General features: G+C 41.9%; 3 protein-coding genes across 7 annotated transcripts; 2 read left to right on the plus strand and 1 right to left on the minus strand.

Moving 5' to 3' along the window:
• Window positions 1-1,667: 1,667 nt before the first annotated feature.
• On the minus strand, window positions 1,668-10,885 carry cib2 (calcium and integrin binding family member 2). 2 transcript variants are annotated; one of them, XM_052061292.1, is made up of 7 exons: window positions 10,743-10,885; window positions 8,643-8,926; window positions 7,128-7,162; window positions 5,818-5,929; window positions 5,150-5,297; window positions 4,873-5,068; window positions 1,668-2,388 (listed from the first exon to the last, which is right to left on the minus strand). In XM_052061292.1, exons 2-7 carry the CDS (start codon window positions 8,691-8,693, stop codon window positions 2,367-2,369), a joined length of 564 nt encoding a protein of 187 aa, XP_051917252.1. In that variant the 5' UTR covers window positions 8,694-8,926; window positions 10,743-10,885; the 3' UTR covers window positions 1,668-2,366. The 2 variants fall into 2 exon arrangements, with proteins under 2 accessions (XP_051917252.1, XP_051917253.1); XM_052061293.1 differs by lacking the exon at window positions 10,743-10,885 and adding an exon at window positions 9,159-9,369.
• On the plus strand, window positions 10,330-13,987 carry lrrc61 (leucine rich repeat containing 61). 3 transcript variants are annotated; one of them, XM_052061289.1, is made up of 9 exons: window positions 10,332-10,615; window positions 11,461-11,556; window positions 11,636-11,782; window positions 12,037-12,097; window positions 12,366-12,451; window positions 12,531-12,596; window positions 12,672-12,740; window positions 12,927-13,090; window positions 13,440-13,987. In XM_052061289.1, exons 1-8 carry the CDS (start codon window positions 10,582-10,584, stop codon window positions 13,070-13,072), a joined length of 705 nt encoding a protein of 234 aa, XP_051917249.1. In that variant the 5' UTR covers window positions 10,332-10,581; the 3' UTR covers window positions 13,073-13,090; window positions 13,440-13,987. The 3 variants fall into 3 exon arrangements, with proteins under 3 accessions (XP_051917250.1, XP_051917249.1, XP_051917248.1); XM_052061288.1 differs by having other exon boundaries at window positions 10,333-10,615; window positions 12,927-13,052; XM_052061290.1 differs by lacking the exon at window positions 12,927-13,090 and having other exon boundaries at window positions 10,330-10,615.
• Window positions 13,988-15,030: 1,043 nt separating this feature from the next.
• idh3a (isocitrate dehydrogenase (NAD(+)) 3 catalytic subunit alpha) lies at window positions 15,031-19,186 on the plus strand. 2 transcript variants are annotated; one of them, XM_052061284.1, is made up of 12 exons: window positions 15,066-15,157; window positions 15,486-15,551; window positions 16,030-16,083; window positions 16,177-16,260; window positions 16,341-16,455; window positions 16,912-17,099; window positions 17,246-17,379; window positions 17,464-17,566; window positions 17,660-17,724; window positions 18,307-18,391; window positions 18,468-18,620; window positions 18,695-19,186. In XM_052061284.1, the coding sequence occupies exons 1-12, from the start codon at window positions 15,131-15,133 to the stop codon at window positions 18,773-18,775; spliced, it is 1,155 nt and encodes a 384-aa protein (XP_051917244.1). In that variant the 5' UTR covers window positions 15,066-15,130; the 3' UTR covers window positions 18,776-19,186. The 2 variants fall into 2 exon arrangements, with proteins under 2 accessions (XP_051917245.1, XP_051917244.1); XM_052061285.1 differs by lacking the exon at window positions 15,486-15,551 and having other exon boundaries at window positions 15,031-15,157.
• Window positions 19,187-19,198: the final 12 nt, after the last annotated feature.

Here is a 19,198-nt window from a genome sequence, read left to right on the forward strand (position 1 = left end):
CTTCCTTGGAGGAAGCAGAGCCCGAGGACTCTGAGGTGGGCTCTCCTATCTCTGTGGTTGAAGTCACCGATGTGGTTAAAAAGCTCCTCGGTGGCAAGGCCCCAGGGGTGGATGAGATCCGCCCGGAGTTCCTCAAGGCTCTGGATGTTGTGGGGCTGTCCTGGTTGACACGCCTCTGCAACATCGCGTGGTCAACAGGGAGAGTGCCTCTGGATTGGCAGACCGGGGTGGTAGTCCCTCTTTTTAAAAAGGGGGAACGGAGGGTGTGTTCCAACTACAGAGGGATCACACTCCTCAGCCTCCCTGGTAAGGTCTATTCAGGGGTGCTGGAGAGGAGGGTCCGTCAGGAAGTCGAGCCTCAGATTGAGGAGGAGCAGTGTGGTTTTCGTCCCGGCCGTGGAACAGTGGACCAGCTCTACACCCTTAGCAGGGTCCTTGAGGGTATGTGGGAATTCGCCCAACCAGTCTACATGTGTTTTGTGGACTTGGAGAAGGCGTTTGACCGTATCCCTCGGGGAGTTCTGTGGGGGGTGCTTCGTGGGTATGGGGTACCGAACCCCCTGATACGGGCTGTTCGGTCACTATACCACCGATGTCAGAGTTTGGTTCGCATTGCCGGCAGTAAGTCGGAATCGTTTCCAGTGGGGGTAGGACTCCGCCAAGGCTGCCCTTTGTCGCCGATTCTGTTCATAACCTTTATGGACAGAATTTCTAGGCGCATCCGAAGCGTTGAGGGAGTCCGTTTTGGGGGCCTCAGTATTACATCCCTGCTTTTTGCAGATGATGTGGTGCTGTTGGCTCCTTCAAACGGGGCTCTACAACTCTCACTGGAGCGTTTCGCAGCCGAGTGTGAAGCGGTTGGGATGAAAATCAGCACCTCCAAATCTGAAACCATGGTCCTCAGTCGGAAAAGGGTGGAGTGCCCCCTCCGGGTCGGGGGGGAGATCTTGCCCCAAGTGGAGGAGTTTAAGTATCTTGGGGTCTTGTTCACGAGTGAGGGCAGGAGGGAGCGAGAGATCGACAGGCGGATCGGTGCAGCATCTGCTGTGATGCGGACGTTGTATCGGTCTGTCGTGGTGAAGAAGGAGCTGAGCCAAAGGGCGAAGCTCTCAATTTACCGGTCGATCTACGTCCCAACCCTCATCTATGGCCACGAGCTATGGGTCGTGACCGAAAGAACGAGATCCCGGATACAAGCGGCCGAAATGAGTTTTCTCCGCAGGGTGTCCGGGCTCTCCCTTAGAGATAAGGTGAGGAGCTCGGTCATCCGGGAGGGGCTCAGAGTCGAGCCGCTTCTCCTCCACATCGAGAGGAGCCAGATGAGGTGGCTTGGGCATCTGATTCGGATGCCTCCTGAGCGCCTCCCTGGTGAGGTGTTCCGGGCATGTCCCACCGGGAGGAGACCCCGAGGAAGACCCAGGACACGCTGGAGAGACTACGTCACCCAGCTGGCCTGGGAACGCCTCGGGATCCCCCGGGGAGAGCTGGAAGAAGTAGCTAGGGAGAGGGAAGTCTGGGCTTCCCTGCTAAAGCTGTTGCCCCCGCGACCCGGCCCCGGATAAGCGGTAGATGATGGATGGATGGATGGATGGATTGTGATTACAGTTGATATGATAAAGAATGTTCCATCCCGTCCTGAGCTTTATTAAGCGCACTCCACAGAGAAGTCCACAGAGAAGACATTTATTTCAAATAATGCAATCCATGTAAAACTTGGAAAAATGCCTATTCAAAAAAAGGGCTGTAAAAGGAACACCTCATGGTAATGGCCAAGGCAGAATATGGACACTAGCCCTTCAATCAGCTGGAGAAAAATTAAAATATGATTGTCATCATGCTACAGTTCCACGAGCATAACCATAACATCAAATAAGCCAATACGCCGCAAAAACACCTGGGAGTTCACCATGCATTCACAAATTGTGCATATAGCTCATTGATGCCCTCGGTGATATGCTAGACAGTCATTCAATAGATACGGAATATCTAGGAAGACTGGGAGTGGGTGAATGGCGTGTGCAATATACAATAGGTAGATTTCACTTTTTATGCATTATCGGATGTGCCATAAAGCCCAAAATCCAGAGTCAGTCTCAGTCTCGTTTCATTTCCTCTGCAAGGAGTCCATTCAACAGAGCAACCCAGGCCGAGCCCTTTTCATTGGTGGCGATTTAACAAGTGTGATCAAATGGGTCCATCTGTTTAAGACATCCAGCGTCCTGAGAATTCCGCTCCATCCGGTGTTTTGCACTCTTATCCGGGCACGCGTCACATAGGCGAGGGGCAGCGGAAGCTGGAGAGGACAGACGGGATGATTTGGGAGTAGCGGACAGGCACTGTGCTCAGCTTCGCCGTTGGGAGCCCTCTCAGATTCGTATGTGGAAAGTACTGGGCAAGGCACAACATGGGAGACAGTCACTCAAACAGTACATGCTTGACATTTGTAGGGGGACAAACATGATTGGGGCCCTTTTTAAATGAGTACAGGTACATCTATGAACAACACAGTACAACAGTAGCCTCATCGAGAGACTGTCAAATAATTTGATTGTGTGCCAGGCCACCTTCTGTCATGACATTGGACAGCAAATAAAGTCATGTACTACTGTGAAATAAACATTATGGGGGAAAATGTGTCTCTAAAGTCACACGACGAAGAGTTACAATTGTATACTGCAGCAGTTTTTTTTTCACCCTAATTGTTATCCCTTAAAGCGCGGGTGTCAAAGTCAAGACCCCGAGGCCAAGATCTGGCCCACCACATCATTTTATGTGGCCCGCGAAAAAAAATCAAGAGTGCAACTTACATGATGCTTGCTAAATTCTGAACCAAAATTTCAAACTGTCACATGTAATCCATAACACGGACATATTGCAAGCATTTTCACCGTACCAAAGCCCTTATTAAATTAACGTAAACAATGCTTAAACCTTTTCAGGGACAGTGGTTACTGAAGTGGACAGCTTATCATGTTATCAGGTTACAGGGTGCATGAAAGGGTTAAAAAAAGTATTTCTTGACTTCTGATTTCAAAACTAGTTGCCTTGCGCTCTGTATGTAATATGTGGAGATGATGAAACATTTATATGGTTTCACAAAAGTCATACCAGCCCTCCAAGGGGATCCATAACTACAATGTGGCCCGCGACAAAAATTAGTTTGACACCCCTGACTTAAGGGGAAATTCAACTCATACTCGGCTTTAGATTTGTGTTGCACACTGAAGATCCAGATGCAAAACATGCAGGCATACAACGAGAGAAGCCGGAATGAACGGGTCACGCTAAGAGTACTGCACCCCTTGCTCAACGGCACTCCAGCAGTAGACAGGAAGCAGACTAGTGTTTCTCTCCCAACTAATTGCCCTTTTTTTTCTTTCTTTCTTTTCTTTACTTAAATTGTCACCTCTAGTTCCAAAGCCCAAGTCCATATATATGAGCTACCACTTGCTGCAATTAGCCCATTTTGACTGGGTGGTCCTGCCTCGTGTGTACATGCTTGTTAAATTGCTCCATGTACAGCACTTTGTATGCAGCAATGGCTGTTTGAAAGTGCTCTATAAATACTGTTGACTTGACTTGACGGCCCCGACCCCACCCCAACCCTGGAAATAGCATGGTCTGATCTTCCAACTCCAGACTGAATTAATCCAACGCAGGCTTGTGCGAAGCACACACAAGAGCCCACAGAGACACCACTCGTAAAGTCAGCATTTTATCACCATGTCGTTGAATTACGCTTCAGTGGCTACATCGGTCGACACAAATAAAAATAAGTGTGTGGAACTCTCTGAACTCGATGGATTATGATGTCACAAACGATTTCCCTTTGTTCAGTTGTTTGCGGACTGAGAAAATAATCATCATAATTTTGTTACGGCGCTGGTGGCTATTACCGTAATCAAAATGCAAAAATCACTGAGATAAGATCCAAGATGGCGTCCTAATTGGCAGCAGTCGACAAGTGCACTTCAAGAGCTTTGCTTTTTTTTGGGGGGGGGGGGGGGTTGTTGTTGTTTTTGTCTTTTGTTTCGTCAGATGTTGTTTGTTGTTACTTTGTGTGGACACAATGTGGACTGTTTTCAGAGTTTTTGGCCACGACTTTCGTCAAAAGAGAAGAATCTGTGCTGGTGGTTGCGCCTTCTCGGCAGCATGTGTATGTCATCACTGATTTTCAATGGGAGGAATGTCGGAGCTATTTGACTGTTGCTGCTGGACAGCTCCGGGGTGCCTGTGTTTTTTGCGCCTGCAATGGGCAGCATTTTTCACAGGCCCGTTTTGTTTAGAAGAAATGTTGGCGGTGTTGGACAGTCTGCGTTGTTGCAGTTGTCTGGCTGGCTTGTGGAGCCGAGGATGAGGAGAGAGGAGCATCGGCGCTGAGCGTGGATGCGTATTTGGAACCGAGAATCGCCGCTTGGAATTGAAGCGGATTTACATGGGACAGGTGAGGAGGCTTTAGTGTTTTCGCTACTGGACGCAACAGCTTCTTGTTTACTTTGAAACTAAGCTTGGAGCCGACATGTGCACATTTTGAGCATGACGTCTCTGTCAATTTGATTCTCTCCTCCTCTGGAACTGCTTCAAAAACAACAAAGCGTCTGCAGAAAAATGGCTGAGGTTGCACGACTGTCCGTGTTTTACGTTATGTTTGTGCTATATTATTTTGTTATTTTATATTTACTGTTTATGTTAAGAAACCTGCCTTGGGACGTTGGCTAAAAACTAGCATTTATGCTAAGTCTGGCGCATTTATACTGTTTATTCATGTGTTGATCAATGTGCAGTGCCCTCAATGAAATAAATACATAAATAAAATAAACTTTTCAGAATTTATGAACACAGTGTCATACTTGGCGTGCTGCATTGCATTACCTTAAGAAATCGGGAGCCCTTGATATCATATTTTCAAAATCAGCAAAGGAGAGTTTATTGTCTCCATCCAAATCAGCCTCTTCGATGGCCTTCTCGCACACGAGCTGCACCTCCTCTGGAGTCAACTCCTCCTTTGTCAGCTTATTCAGAGTTTTTTCCAGGTCCTCTTTACAAAGGTAATTATCCACATTGAAATCTGCACGCAAACAGACCGGGCGGCGTTTTCATTGGCATCATCAGACCATTTCGACAAAACATTTCAGAAATGAGTCTTTACCGTATATTTTGAAGGCGTAAATGGCCTTCAGTTCCCGCGGAGCCATTTCACTGAGGACTGAGAACATATCCACAAATTCATTGAAGCTGAGATTCCCCATCCCATCCTCTGAGAAAGACTCAACAATCCTGTTACGGAATGGATTTTCCTTCAGAGGAAGGTAATAACATTTACAAGAATTAATGCGATGACAAGCAAATACATGCCTGCAGTTCAGCCCATTGAGAACACTCACTAGGCAGAAGAACAACACGTCTGTGTAATACTTTTTGCGGAAACCGTAAATCAGTATTTGGGTCTCATATCTGCCCGTATGACTGCGATGTGATGTAATAATACCATTACTTTTCTTTCCAAATGTCTGGCAAGTCGAAAAATGGAAACATTGGTGGTGGAATGGAGCGTTTCATGGCGGCACATTAACTTCATCGAGCTCACACAATGCGGTTAGTCAAGACACTCAGCTGTATAAAAGGTGATGATGAAAAATCAATTCGGCTTTTTCTGAAAAGCATAAATATCGATCGGTTTTCGGCTTACGTGAGCGGCCGACGACATGTTTGGCTCAGCGTGTCCCCATCCATTTTGGGTAACGCCATTAAAATATTGATTCAAAAAGGGGCAAGGTGACTGAGACGGATATCACTTTTGAAAGAGTATATTTTTACCTTTAACTCCGGCATGTTGACTATCAAGGCTAAAGGTAATTTACAATCAGGATCTTTCGTATAGTCCATTGGTACAAGATGAGGGGCCAATTCATGGTATCTACCATGCAACCTAGAGGGGAAAATAAAACAAAACAATAACAACAACAATAGGTTTAGTTAGGACTCAGAAATAGTAGCAGAAGCAGCGTTGTGAAAATGTTCCTCGAAAAAGGTTTTATGATGGAGAACTTGACTCTACAAGGGATCATTTCTGTTTCCATTGTTTCCCACGAGACAACATAGGAACAAAATGGAGGCAGCGGCCCAGAACCGATTACAGTCAATCTTTTCACTTCCACTTTACTGGATTACCAACATTAGCATGACCACTGAGTTCACTTCAGCCCTTTAATTTAACCCGCCGTGGTTTGATGAGAACGAAACATGGGCATGAGCTATACCTTGGAGAGGTGAGAGCATACGGCCAAAGGGCTGAAAGCAGCGGCCTTGTAAAAATTAGTGAGATCCAGTTTTTTCGGTCTAACATGGCCTCGCTGCGGGCCCGAAACCTAAAGTGTTTTATGAAGGTCATAAACTGCGCGACCCTGTTGCGCCCTCGGCTGATTGTCCCCAGCCTAATGCTGGATTTGGAATGAAAGTCAGTTCGGTATGACACAAGAAGATGATGTCATTTCACAAATTCGGGTCATTTGAACTCAACTCAGATATAAAACGCTTGTATTTCGCCCAACACGGTGGAATAGTAGTTAGCATGTCGTTCTCACAGTCGAAAGCTTTCGGTTTCGATTCTCGGCACGCTCACATTCACACCTGTGGATGATTTCGTCTGAATGGTCCTGAAATGCGTGTGTTTGGAAGTCCGAACTGACTCGACTATGTGGTACTGAAGGCCTCTAAAAAGGTATCAGGAGTAGCAAAAGATTTGAACCCAAAATGTCTCAACTGTGAGGCAAAGGTGCTAACCGCTAACCTGATAAAAGATGTGATGAACGAATGTTTCATCAAGCTAGCTTGATGTATTTGGATACGAAATTAATCATCCACATGCTGACTCATGAGCATTATCGGTCGGCTTTATTACAAGCTGCATTTTCTCAAATTTATGACTGTCAACAACACGACGGGAAAAACGATGCAACCCAATAAATCATCATACACTGGTGGAAATTTTACTGCAGGCAAACAGTGAGCAAAACCTGAAACCGGATTGTTGTACACAAGGGGAGAAGATTATAGAGCTTTGCTGTCATATTCCACAGCTTTTATCTGATGCATTGAAATCAAACAAATTAGATAACTTTCCTTACCTCAAGATTTCTTTACGGGTGAAAAAAGTACAATCCTGCAATGTAAATAGACAACAACAAAATGTTAAATACACACGGTTCCTCATGCACTTAAAAAAAATGAAACCAAAGCAAACTAACACTTGATTACCCCGAAGGCAAGCCGCGGCAGGAAATTCAAATCAAGGTGTCACCTTTCTCATAAATGACTTGACAGTTTATGTTGTCACACATGCAACAATGAGGATGGCGGAACATGAGCTGGTGTTTTCTGAAGCGTTCTACATGAACACGCAGGTGTGCCCAGCAAAGGCGTTGTGGAACATTGTGTCACAGCCCAACTGACGGACGGGTGCCTTCATTTAAACTACATTTCCCGTGAATGGGTACTGTGTGTCTGAGCTGTGAGTGCGAGCGGCGGGGCTGCAGTCAGTTCTGGGGACAGAATCATTAGGAAATAAAAGAAAATAATTTGATGTAAAATTATTTGCACATATATTTGCAATGTATATATTGAATTCACTGTAATATTATTGAGTTAATGAATAGAAAAAACGGGCGGCTAGCACGTCGACGTCACGGTGACGAGGTGCAGGGTTCGATTATGGCTCTGGACTTCCAGTGTGGAGTTTGCATGTTCTCCTCGGGCCTATGTGGGTTTTCTCCGGGTACTGCGTTTTTTTCTCCCACATTCCAAAAACATGCATGGCAGGCTGATTAAACACTCCAAATTGTTCCTAGGTGTGAGTGTGAGCGTGGATGGTTGTTCGTCTCTGTGTGCCCTGCGATTGGCTGGCAACCGGTTCAGGGTGTCCCCCGCCTACTGCTCGGAGACGGCTCGGTTAGGCTCTAGCACCCCGCCCCCCCACGCCACCCCACACCCCACCCGTGACCCTGGTGAGGATAAGCGGATCGGAAAATATTTGTATGGATGGATGGAGGAATAGAAAAACATATTCAAATAGTTCTTCCTCTGGCCCATGAGTCTTGCACTCCCACGTTCCCGACAACGATCAAAATTATGTTTGACTGCGGGCCACGGAGGGCTTTTAAATAGGTAGCAGAAGTAACCAGAGAAGCTCTTGAGGACCAAACTGTCTCCAGAGAGTAGAGTTTCACAGCATATCACGCCGACTTGGCATCAATTATTAAGAACCACATGTTAGATTATTGAGAACGGTTCTCAGTCTGTTGGCCTAATCTGCTCTTTCATGGGCGACACCTTGACACACTACACTGGAGCAATGCAATCAACGCCGTCCGTCAAGAGGATGGTTCAGATCACTCAAACAGCTTAAGTGAGGAGCCTAACTCAAGTTTTTCATAAAAAAAATAAGACTTAACGACTCATTTGTTCAAATGATTTTCCGTTTACTTCAAGGAAACCAAAGAACCCTCTCTTTGTATGTAAGGAATGAGGTTTACAGAACAGCGTGTTGTGTCGTATAATTATCGAGGCACTACAACATCACCGTAATATATATTCTTACTTAGAATCTAAGCCGTACGGTATAATGATGAAGTGTGCTCACTCACCTGGTAGGCATCAAGTTGCTCGTCTGTAAAAATAGTCTGCTTGTTTCCCATGTTTCTCAAGTCATTTGTTTCTCACATACATTGACACAAATGGCCCTTTGCACAGTCCAATACATTTAGGGGCCGTGGAGTAACTGTCTCTGTCGCAGGGTGACTCCACGATGCTGCAGTGTGTGTGTGTGTGTGTGTGTGTGTGTCTCAGTCTCTCTCCCCCTCTCTCTCTCTGTGTCTCTCTCTCCTTCATGAAGTGTCATCAGTGTCGGTAGTGGCGATGTGAGCCATGGCTGAAAAACATAGAGGCTGCATTGAAGGTCTAAAAAAAACAACAACATATATATATATTTATATAAATATATGATGAGAAATAAAGAGCAAAAAATGAGTGCGGGTAGTGTGGCAAACCAGAGTGGTTACAAGGTCTGCAGGCTGCGTCTGCGTCAGCCCTGCTGCCCACGAGAGCCAGCATCCAATGGGATGTCAGATAAATAAATAATGAATCAAACGGTGGTGACTTACGACTCGCCGTCTTAATTACTGGACTACAATGTGGATTTATGTGTGCCCTGACAATGCTGGTTTTCCTGAAGCAATCACTCACTGCAGTGGGAAAACAAAAAAATGTGATTAGATTCATTTGGTATTCACTTGATGTAGTAATGTGTAAATCATGCCGACCTGGTAAACAACTTCATTTAGGCTCATTAATTGTGAGTGAATACTGAGTAAGTCAAACATTCGGACCCCCCCCCCCCCCAAAAAAAAAAAGATCGACATTTTATGTGCGCATTCCAACTGGGACAAGCAAATATGTTTTTGTGCATTGCATTTTATACATGATTACAAAATTGGACCTTGTCTGCATTCAAAGAGAAACTCTAGTAGTATGCCAAAGAATCAATAAATTAAATCCAAACAATTCATAACATTTAAAACATAAAGTGCAATAAATAGAGAAGAATAAAGCTTGCAAATCTGCATACACTTTGTTTAAACTCATTGTTAAAATAGCACAGGACACTTTCCACTTGTCAAGTAAAGTCCTTTTTAAAAAAAAATTTTAAGGAAAGTTCAGCTGTATTTAACATGTGCAGTACAATTCTTGTACGTTTTAACTTCAACAACTGATTGGTTTGAAAAAAAAATATTTAGGTACAATATTTTACTCTTATGTGTATCACGTTTTAATTGAAGAATTATTCAAAGGCAAGTTTACAATTAAAAAAAACATTTTTATTGTTTATTATTTGTTAAAACTGTCAATTCAACCTGATAGTAAAATTATCCATTTGATTTTTAAGAAACCACCATGCCGAGTGGAGAAAAACAAACAATTAGAGACAGAAGGCATGACTGATGCTGTCGATCTTAATTTATATTTCAAACTCCCCCTTTGGGTAGTTTTTTTTTCTTTTTCCTGTATTTAAATTTATTCACAGACATTGACGAGTATACTGGTAAATGGGAGCCAAGTATTTTTCAGGTGGTAACAAAAGGTTTGAGAACCACAGACTACCTCGCGCTCTGATTTCCGTCCAGATTAGGTCACCATGGCAAAGTGGGAGTCCGTTTTAAACTGAGGATCCCCAAATTGACTGTGACAATAGAATTTAAATGTCACAATTGTCATGGAACCTGTTGCACACAAGCAACACGTCCACATGCATCAGCGACCCACGCTCCACAGTCGTGAGACTTGGCCCAAATGGGCAAATCTCACACCGGACGGTCATGCAAAAGGACTCAAAAGGGTCCGCAGACTCTCGCAGAACATCCACCTGCGTCCATTGCAGCCCAACACTAATCCGAACTACAGAGCAGGACAGATGCCAATTTCACGCTCCCCCAACAAAATACCAGTTTTGTCTACACTCTGCCTCTATTAACTAGCTCGTTTTCTGTCAGCACAAGTACATTTTTCGATCGGTTTAAGTTAGTCAGGATGGACTCAAAGCGAGATAACAATAAAGAGCAAGGTAAGTTGTTACGTAGCTTGTTGCTACGCCGCTATGCTAGCCACTAGCGCATTAGTGACTATAGCATTGCTCTACCCTGGCGGTTACGTAACATCTGTGTTAGTGTTCTCGTCAGAGCAGAAATTACCATTTTTGATTTAATAACCCTCCCACTCTGGGTCTGCGTGAATCAGACTCTCCGAAGCAGGCAGCTGTTTCCTCGCAATTACGCCCCACTAGCCTTTGCTACTTAAATATGCTAGCACTTAATGACTACTAGTCATTAGGCATAATGCTTAAACACTTATATCCGGGTTCGAACGATGACAAATAAGATCGTAACGATATTGGCACATTAGTACGCAGATAAAGATGATGTTATTTGTTACATTTCATACATTGCAACATTTCACCGATTGCTGGTAAAAGAATTGAAAGAAGAACCTTTGACGTGCACTATTATGATAAGTTAACATGCTGATCCTTTTATTACTAAAATACATTTTTTAACGAGGGGTCATGAAGTATTCATGTGGACAATTTTCCTTAAAAGGAGCTCAATCCAAGCAGAATCTTCATTCATCTATTAGTCTGTGAACATACAGTAACTCCCTTTTAAATACAAAATATAAACTAAACAAGAGTGCTGCCAGACTAGATATTCACACACAGGCTGATTTGAGAGAAATATGCTCTTTAGAGATGATGACTCGGGTTATCCACTCGCCCCCTCTTTAAGTTGAGTGGACACTCTGTGCTCGCAGCGTTCTCTTCCTGCAGTGCTGACTCACAAATGATGTGCATGCATCTGGATACGTTGCATCAAGTGCTGTGCACAACTGCAGTCTCCCGTTTCTTTCTCTCAGAGGGAGAAGTCGAGAAGATAACCGCTGTGCTGCTCAAGTCTCACTCGGGAGAGTTTGATTTGGAGTCCATCCTGTTTCTCAAATTCAGGGGGCTAGGTAAAGTAAGATTATCATATTTGTTTACATGTAATCACATGTTAACTTGTGATTGATGAGTTGTTTAATGTCATGACAGGAATACACGATCTTGGTTGTATAGGAGACTGTATGAATTTGGAGAGACTGGACCTCTCTGGAAATAATATTGTCAATTTAGCTCCCCTGTCGTCTCTTCGGCTGCTTTCTGTTCTCAATTTGTCTGCTAATAGGATTTCCAATCTAGGTAAGTATTCAGGAGTATTTATTTCCCCATTGTATCATATTAGGTGACTGAAAAAAAATTGCATACATGCATTTATTATACGTTATATTATGGTGATAGTTTGACTCTCGACACACCACAACAGACTAATTCTGTTATAATTATGTCTTATGTGAAAAAAAATTGAATTGTGGCTTTCGTTTGACCTTGGTATTTACCAATAGGTCAAATATACCACTGTATTTTAAAAAGACTGTTTATGTCTGTTTTCCCAGAACCTTTGCACAGTTGTGAAAATCTAACAAATTTAAACCTTGCCGGTAATATCATCTCCAGGTAGGACAAAGAAATCATTTATTTGTGCCTTTCAAAATTAGATGGTTATATATTTAGCATTATCATTTGTTGTAATAAATTGGGCATTGATTTAGCTTTGAACCTATGTTTGCTTTTCCATGTAGCGTCCCATGGAGGCTTTGGCATCCTTAGCAATATTGCCATTTATATGCAATATATTTTATATTATATTATTTGCAAGATGGCTCTGCTCGATAGCTTTATTTTGCATGTCGCATCACCTCATTAATGTTTTCCTCTTCAACAGTATTGACCACCTTCTCTGCCTCCAGTCTTTGAGAAAATTAGAAAGTATTCGTCTCAACGACAACACCTACAATTATTCAAATCCAGGTGAATTCAAATAACTTTGTCTGAAAGCAAATGACAGATGGCATCAAACTGAATCACCGTGTATGATCTCTTCTTCAAGTGTGTAGAAACGTGTCCTATAGAACCATAGTTCTAGAGATGTTCCCCACTCTCAAGGTGCTAGATGGTAAGAACTTTCTACTATATAGTTTTGTATATTCATATCACATTAGCAATAAAATACTTTTTTTTTTAATTGCAGGTGAGAGAGTCGTTGGACGTGGGAGCGATTTGTACCACCTATGCAAAGACATTGATGACACCATTAAAGGTATAACTGGTATGGCATCCAATCGCAAGTTGCATTTGGTTGTACACCAATTCATCAAATATCTTTTGTGAATGAAGGCTTTTCATTCAATAATATTTAACTTCAAATATTATTAATATCTCTTTGCTTAAAGTAGATAAATTCAATTAAAATGTCATGTTTTTTTTTTCCATTTGGAATGGTAAGCCGGTCTATACAAGAATGGACAACTTGTTGAACATCAGCATTGCAAGCCATGGGTGGAGGATACTTACTGGGAAATAAAAAGATCCAACAACGCCATTGTTGAAGAGGCCTACAAACAATTTAATGGTAAAAAGTTGTTCTGTTGAACGAAAATAGTTGCATAGGTAAATATACTATCCAATATTATACTTTTGAAAAAAATGTCCAAAGTGTCCTAATAACATGTCTGTGGTATGCTTTCATCAAAATCCCCCAAGGATGAAGAATTAGAGCAGAATTTATTCACTATATTTGTTGTCTTGACTTGATGAGTGGGTAGGCAGGCACTCAAGAGAGACAACTGTTTGTATCGGAACAATATAAAGTCAATTTCACATAATACATCCTCTTGAAATACTGATACTATTCGTAGCTACGACGTACATAAGGGCATTGCATGTGGTCTAACTACAAGTATACCATTGTATTTAAAGTGTGACCTTTATGTGGTGTATCTCCCCCCACCGACTACAGATATTCTTCATGAATGCAGACTCTTAAACAACAGAGCAACTCATGCAATTTCCCAAAGTGAAAGATCAATGAGCCTGAAGAAGCAACCGAAACAGTATGCCATCTGAACTGGGCCCCATTTGTGTGTACTGTAGTGTGTAGTTATTTAAAGATGCCAGTGCCGTATGTGCAGTTGTATGACTTGAGCGCAAGCTAGACATTGCCAGATGTACATGCTGCTTTGTGGTGTTTGTTAATATTTTATCGCACCCTATGCATTGTCTTTTGGGAGGATACATTGTATTGTATCCTCAGTCAGTTTGGACAGGAGACGTTTTTACGTGCACACTGTGCATTCCGTGCCGTTTCGTAGCCTGCGTTCATGCAGAAATAAATGCTGCTAAGATGTCGAAATATTCCAAATAATTCAGAGCTTTTCCATTTTGCTGGATCATTTTGGGATCCTCCCATTGCTATATGCTTTTTTTTTTAACCTGTAGAGAATGTTATTGAATGTTCCTTTGTTTATACTGGTTTTATACCATAAATATTAATGACTCTACAAATAACTTGTGCAAGAGTGTGCAATTCTTTATAATATTGTTAGAGAATAACAAAGCATGAGGGTCATTTTCTTTCTTAGCATTTTCTAGTTAAAACAGATCAACCATCTTGTTACGTAATTGTGGGCTCTGTGGCCTATTGCGTCACCTGCTGGTGGCTGCTGGTGGTTAACATCCTTCGAGTAGCAGGACTGTATTGTATGCATTTACACTACACGCGGGATTCCCCTTATTTCGTATTTTGATGCACATCATTTTCCAATTCACTTACATTTTAAATGATAAACAGTACTGCAGTGTTTTGAACACTTTTCAAATCTATAAATAATGACAAGTAATGTGTATGAGTAGTGTGGAGATTTAGTTGGGTCATACTTTTGTTGTATTTGTCATAATTAGTTTGCACAGTTTCTGTTTCTCTTTTAATTAGATTTGGCAGTTTTTAATATGAGGGAGAATAAACGACATGGATAATGAATGTGGATTGATGGTGATAATTGGATAAAACAAAAACCATTTTCATTGCTTTCCACTTTGAAGTCAAGCAGTACATCGAAGCCATAAAGTTTTCTTTTAACAGAAATGCTATCAAATCCTTGAATTTCTGTGAACATTTTTGTCAACTCTTAAGAATAAGAAAACCTTTAATCGTCTCACAAAGGAGAAATGTACAGAATTTACAGCAGCAAAGTTATGAAAGGAAGAAAGTAGAAGAACAAAAAGTATGAGTTGCTGTAAAGGTTCTTGATGATATTGTTAATTTTTTTTATCTATGTTTTGCACTATGTTACGTTTGGTCGCAAGAACTGCGTTTTTTTTTCAAATTAAAAGACATCTCCGTGGGCTTCACTTCCGTGTTGTGCTCGGTAATTCCGGAAGTTATGCGATCTTTCAAAATATTCACGTCATTGTTTTTAACAAAGTTACGTACAAATGCAACAATAATATTTAATTTCACAAGAACGGGTATGTACACTATAAAATGTGCTTCAACCAATTCACTAATTATTGCGACAGTGTGCAAGTTTAGTCATCGGTTTATTTTGAAAAAAGAATCAACACGGTTATCCTTTTGTTGTTTATGCGAACTTGACTGGTTGCCGGTTCTGTGCCGCATCGACCTTGGCAGCTACTTGCTACTAGCTAAGCATGGCGGGCAATGCGTGGAGGTCAGCGGTGAGTACAAGAAACCCCAATTGTTTCAGAACTGTTTTATCATATGCGCAACCATTAACTCTCGATTACGCATTAGTGTCTGTTATTTTGTTGACATGCTCTCGATTTCTCGAAAGACAGTAACTATCTGGCCACTTGGTGATTTTTTTGTCAGGCACGCCCTTGCTGTGGGTTACTATGGCAACCCAGATTACATTTAAATCTATTACATTTGCGTAACCTGCCTTTTTTTAACTATTCCCAAGCCAAAAATGAACGTGACAGATAATTGTCCGGATTACTTCCGCTTCGAGGCTACAACTGTCCATGTAATGTTCCTCACCTGCAGATTGTTAACCTACTCAGAAAATGGAGTTTATCGATCAGTGGCCAGGATAAAATCAAGGCAGAGGAAGTAAGTTAATCTTAGTTATATATTAAGCAGTGTATTGCGTGTTTGAAGGAGAAAGCCAAATCTAGTAGCTGATTCGCATTTGCTAGCAATGTCTATAGCAAACAGGTAGGGGTTGTGTAGTTTGTTGGGACACTTTCTATTGATTCCAAAATACGGATGCTAGTTTGTGTTTCGAGCTTTTGGTACACCCTGTTGACACAACCGTGGCCTTAAATATATATTAGGCAGGAATCTTACTTTTTGAGTGTGTGTGTGTGTGTGTGTGTGTGTGTGTGTGTGTGTGTGTGTGTGTGTGTGTGTGTGTGTGTGTGCATGCTATAATTATATAGCAATGAGTTGTGTGACTGTGCATTTGTTTTTATACCGAACACCATATACATACTTACGAGCTGGTATTTTAGGTATTGTCTTTGACACACGGTGGCATTTGAGTACTTATACACTTCAGCAAATATCTCATGTCTGTTGTGGTTGACAGGTTCAGCATGTGGCAGGAGCCCTGAGGAAAGAAACCAGGACATTCTCCCGCGGGGTATGTCACTCCCATGGAGGATGACAATATTTGTGTGTTGGAATTTATTGGAAGTGTCATTTTATGACACTTTCCTTTTGACCTGCCTTTCAGATGCAAACTGTTACTTTGATCCCCGGCGATGGAATTGGACCAGAGATCTCCACTGCTGTCATGAAGATATTTGAAGCAGCCCAGGTTAGTACTGAAGAAGGACTTAATTAAACCCGTACTATTACTCCTACAATCATTCCTATATATTATGTGTTCCATTACAGGCACCAATTCAGTGGGAGGAGAGGAATGTTACAGCCATTAAAGGTCCTGGGGGAAAGTGGGTGATTCCTCAAGATGCCAAAGAGTCAATGGACAGAAACAAAATGGGTCTGAAAGGTAAGATAACATTGATTGCGATTACTTTACCATCGCTAACCACAACACTTGGGTCACCTGTATATTCTTCCAAAATCCAATGAGGCTCAATTTAATTTACACTGCATGGTCAAAGTGTAAATGTTCAACTTGGATAAAGCTCATCAGTGCGAGCTTGTTGTCATTGAAATACACTGATAGGTGACATATATACACTCTTGTAGGAAACACAAACACACTAAAAAGCACCTGCGGTAAATCCATGCTACAAGAAGAGCATGTAAGATAGAAATGTGGTCTAAGTTGCCTTCATTTCAATCATTGAGGAGAAGAGTCAAAAGCAGAAAGCTTCAAGTCATAAAAATATAATAACCTGAAACTGCCGACATAATAAAACACAAAACGCCAGCCATGATCGTGCCTCCTAAAGTGGCAGTTCAAGGGTCAAATAATGGTGAATGATTTTGTTGTCTACAGGTCCTTTGAAGACACCAATTGCTGCAGGTCACCCCTCTATGAATCTTCTCCTGAGGAAAACCTTTGACCTCTATTCCAACGTGCGCCCTTGTGTTTCCATCGAGGGCTACGAGACACCCTACACGGACATCAACCTTGTCACCATTCGTGAGAACACAGAGGGGGAATACAGTGGGATTGAACATGTGGTAAATGCCTTATATAAAATTATTTTAACCATTTGTTTCTATTGACACTGTTTGTATTCCAACATTGAATTCAGGAGAACTTCATATTTTATTTGAATTTAGTCCAGAGTTTACTTTGTGATTGCTGAGCGTGTGCGTATTTGCAGATCGTCGAAGGAGTTGTGCAGAGTATTAAACTCATCACAGAGCAAGCTAGCCAACGCATTGCAGAGTATGCATTTGAATATGCAAGGAACAATAAGAGGACCAGTGTTACTGCTGTACATAAGGCTAACATTATGTAAGTCACACTCGATCCAAATGACTACCGAAGTAATGTGTATACCTCACTGCATTGTTCATCAATCATCTCTGATGATATTAGGCGCATGTCAGATGGGCTCTTCCTCCGAAAATGCAGAGAGGCTGCCGAAAGGAACAAAGATATTAAATTTACTGAGATGTACTTGGATACTGTGTGCCTTAATGTAAGTCCCCCAGCACTTTTTTTTCCAATAATTGTTTTTTTTTTCTTTTTTTATCCTAACCCATTAGCACTGTTGTTAATTCTCAATTTACAGATGGTGCAAGATCCTACACAGTTTGATATTCTGGTGATGCCAAATTTGTATGGAGACATTTTGAGGTAAAAAAGATACACAATTTCCAATGTACAGTATATGCCAAATAAGATAAGATATCTTTTATTCGTCCCACAATGGGGAAATTTACAGCCTCCAGCAGCAAGAATGTATGTAGAAAGAAGAAAGGAGAAAGAGAGAAAAAAAAATACATGTAGTGACAAATTTAAATTGCAGTGGGGGAAAAAATGTAATCACAAATGCACTTACCATTCAAATGTGCCCTCTAGTGGCTCCTAGCAGTATTGTAGGGATGAGATTATTTTATTTTATGACATCACAGCAATTTGATTGGACGACAATGCTATGACAGCCATCCATTTTCAATGGCGCTTTTCCTCATTTGAGTCTATCCCACCTGACATTGAAACTCGCTCCCAGTCACTCGTTGTGCACATGTAGACAGAAAGCACAGACTCGCATCCATGGAAAATTTACTATCTTAATTTAAACGGGGGCATGTATGATTTTACATTGCTGGATGATGTCAGAGTACCTGGAGAAACCCCACTCATGCAAACTCCGCACAGGAGGACGTAGTCGACACATTAACAAGTAGGTATGTATGTGTTAATATTTACCCTCAGTGATCTTTGTGCTGGACTTATTGGAGGACTCGGAGTGACCCCCAGTGGAAACATCGGCACCAATGGTGTTGCCATTTTTGAGTCTGTATGTTCGCTCGTATTTTTCATACACTGTTTCTTTAAAAGCAGTTTCAAAGATGATGAGAATTTTTTTTGTCCAGGTTCATGGAACTGCCCCGGATATCGCGGGGAAGGACTTGGCCAACCCTACCGCCCTGCTGCTCAGCGCGGTCATGATGCTGCACCACATGGGCCTGCATGACCACGCAAAGAGGATCCAGACAGCCTGTTTCGACACCATTCGGGACAAAAAGGTCAAGGTCGTCCTTTTTGCCAGGTTTTAACACCATGCGCACATGGTAACGCGGCTTTGTTTTCTGTGGTCTAGGTGCTCACCGGAGACCTCGGAGGGAAGTCAAAGTGCTCCGAATTCACTGAGGCAATATGTCAACGAGTGCGAGATCTCTAATAGTCTTAGTTCAGCGTGTGCCTCTTTTTTTTTTTTTTTTTTTTCTTTGCTCACACTTGAAACTACAACAGAAACTGTCTCTGGATTTGTAATCCTGAATATCTTAACTAGCTATTTTCTTCAGTTACATGTATTTTGTATTCAGTATGCATATTTAAGAGTAACATGAAGGGGACTGTTATTATGATGATGATGTTGGTGTGTCTATAACTGCTATAGTTTATACCCGACAATAGAACTACTTGAATTAAAGTCACGGGTTATTATTAATGTAAAAATAAATGATACCTTCTGATCATTATATAAGATTGACACCAGGAAAGGAAAGGTTGATTTACATTTTTGTTTTTTTCCGCAGCTTTGTGTCAGATATTATGAATGTACTCTATTACATCATGAATGCCAACATGACATCAGAACTGT

The sequence above is a fragment of the Hippocampus zosterae genome, chromosome 3, assembly GCF_025434085.1.
Source record: "Hippocampus zosterae strain Florida chromosome 3, ASM2543408v3, whole genome shotgun sequence".
Taxonomy (NCBI): Eukaryota; Metazoa; Chordata; class Actinopteri; order Syngnathiformes; family Syngnathidae; genus Hippocampus; species Hippocampus zosterae.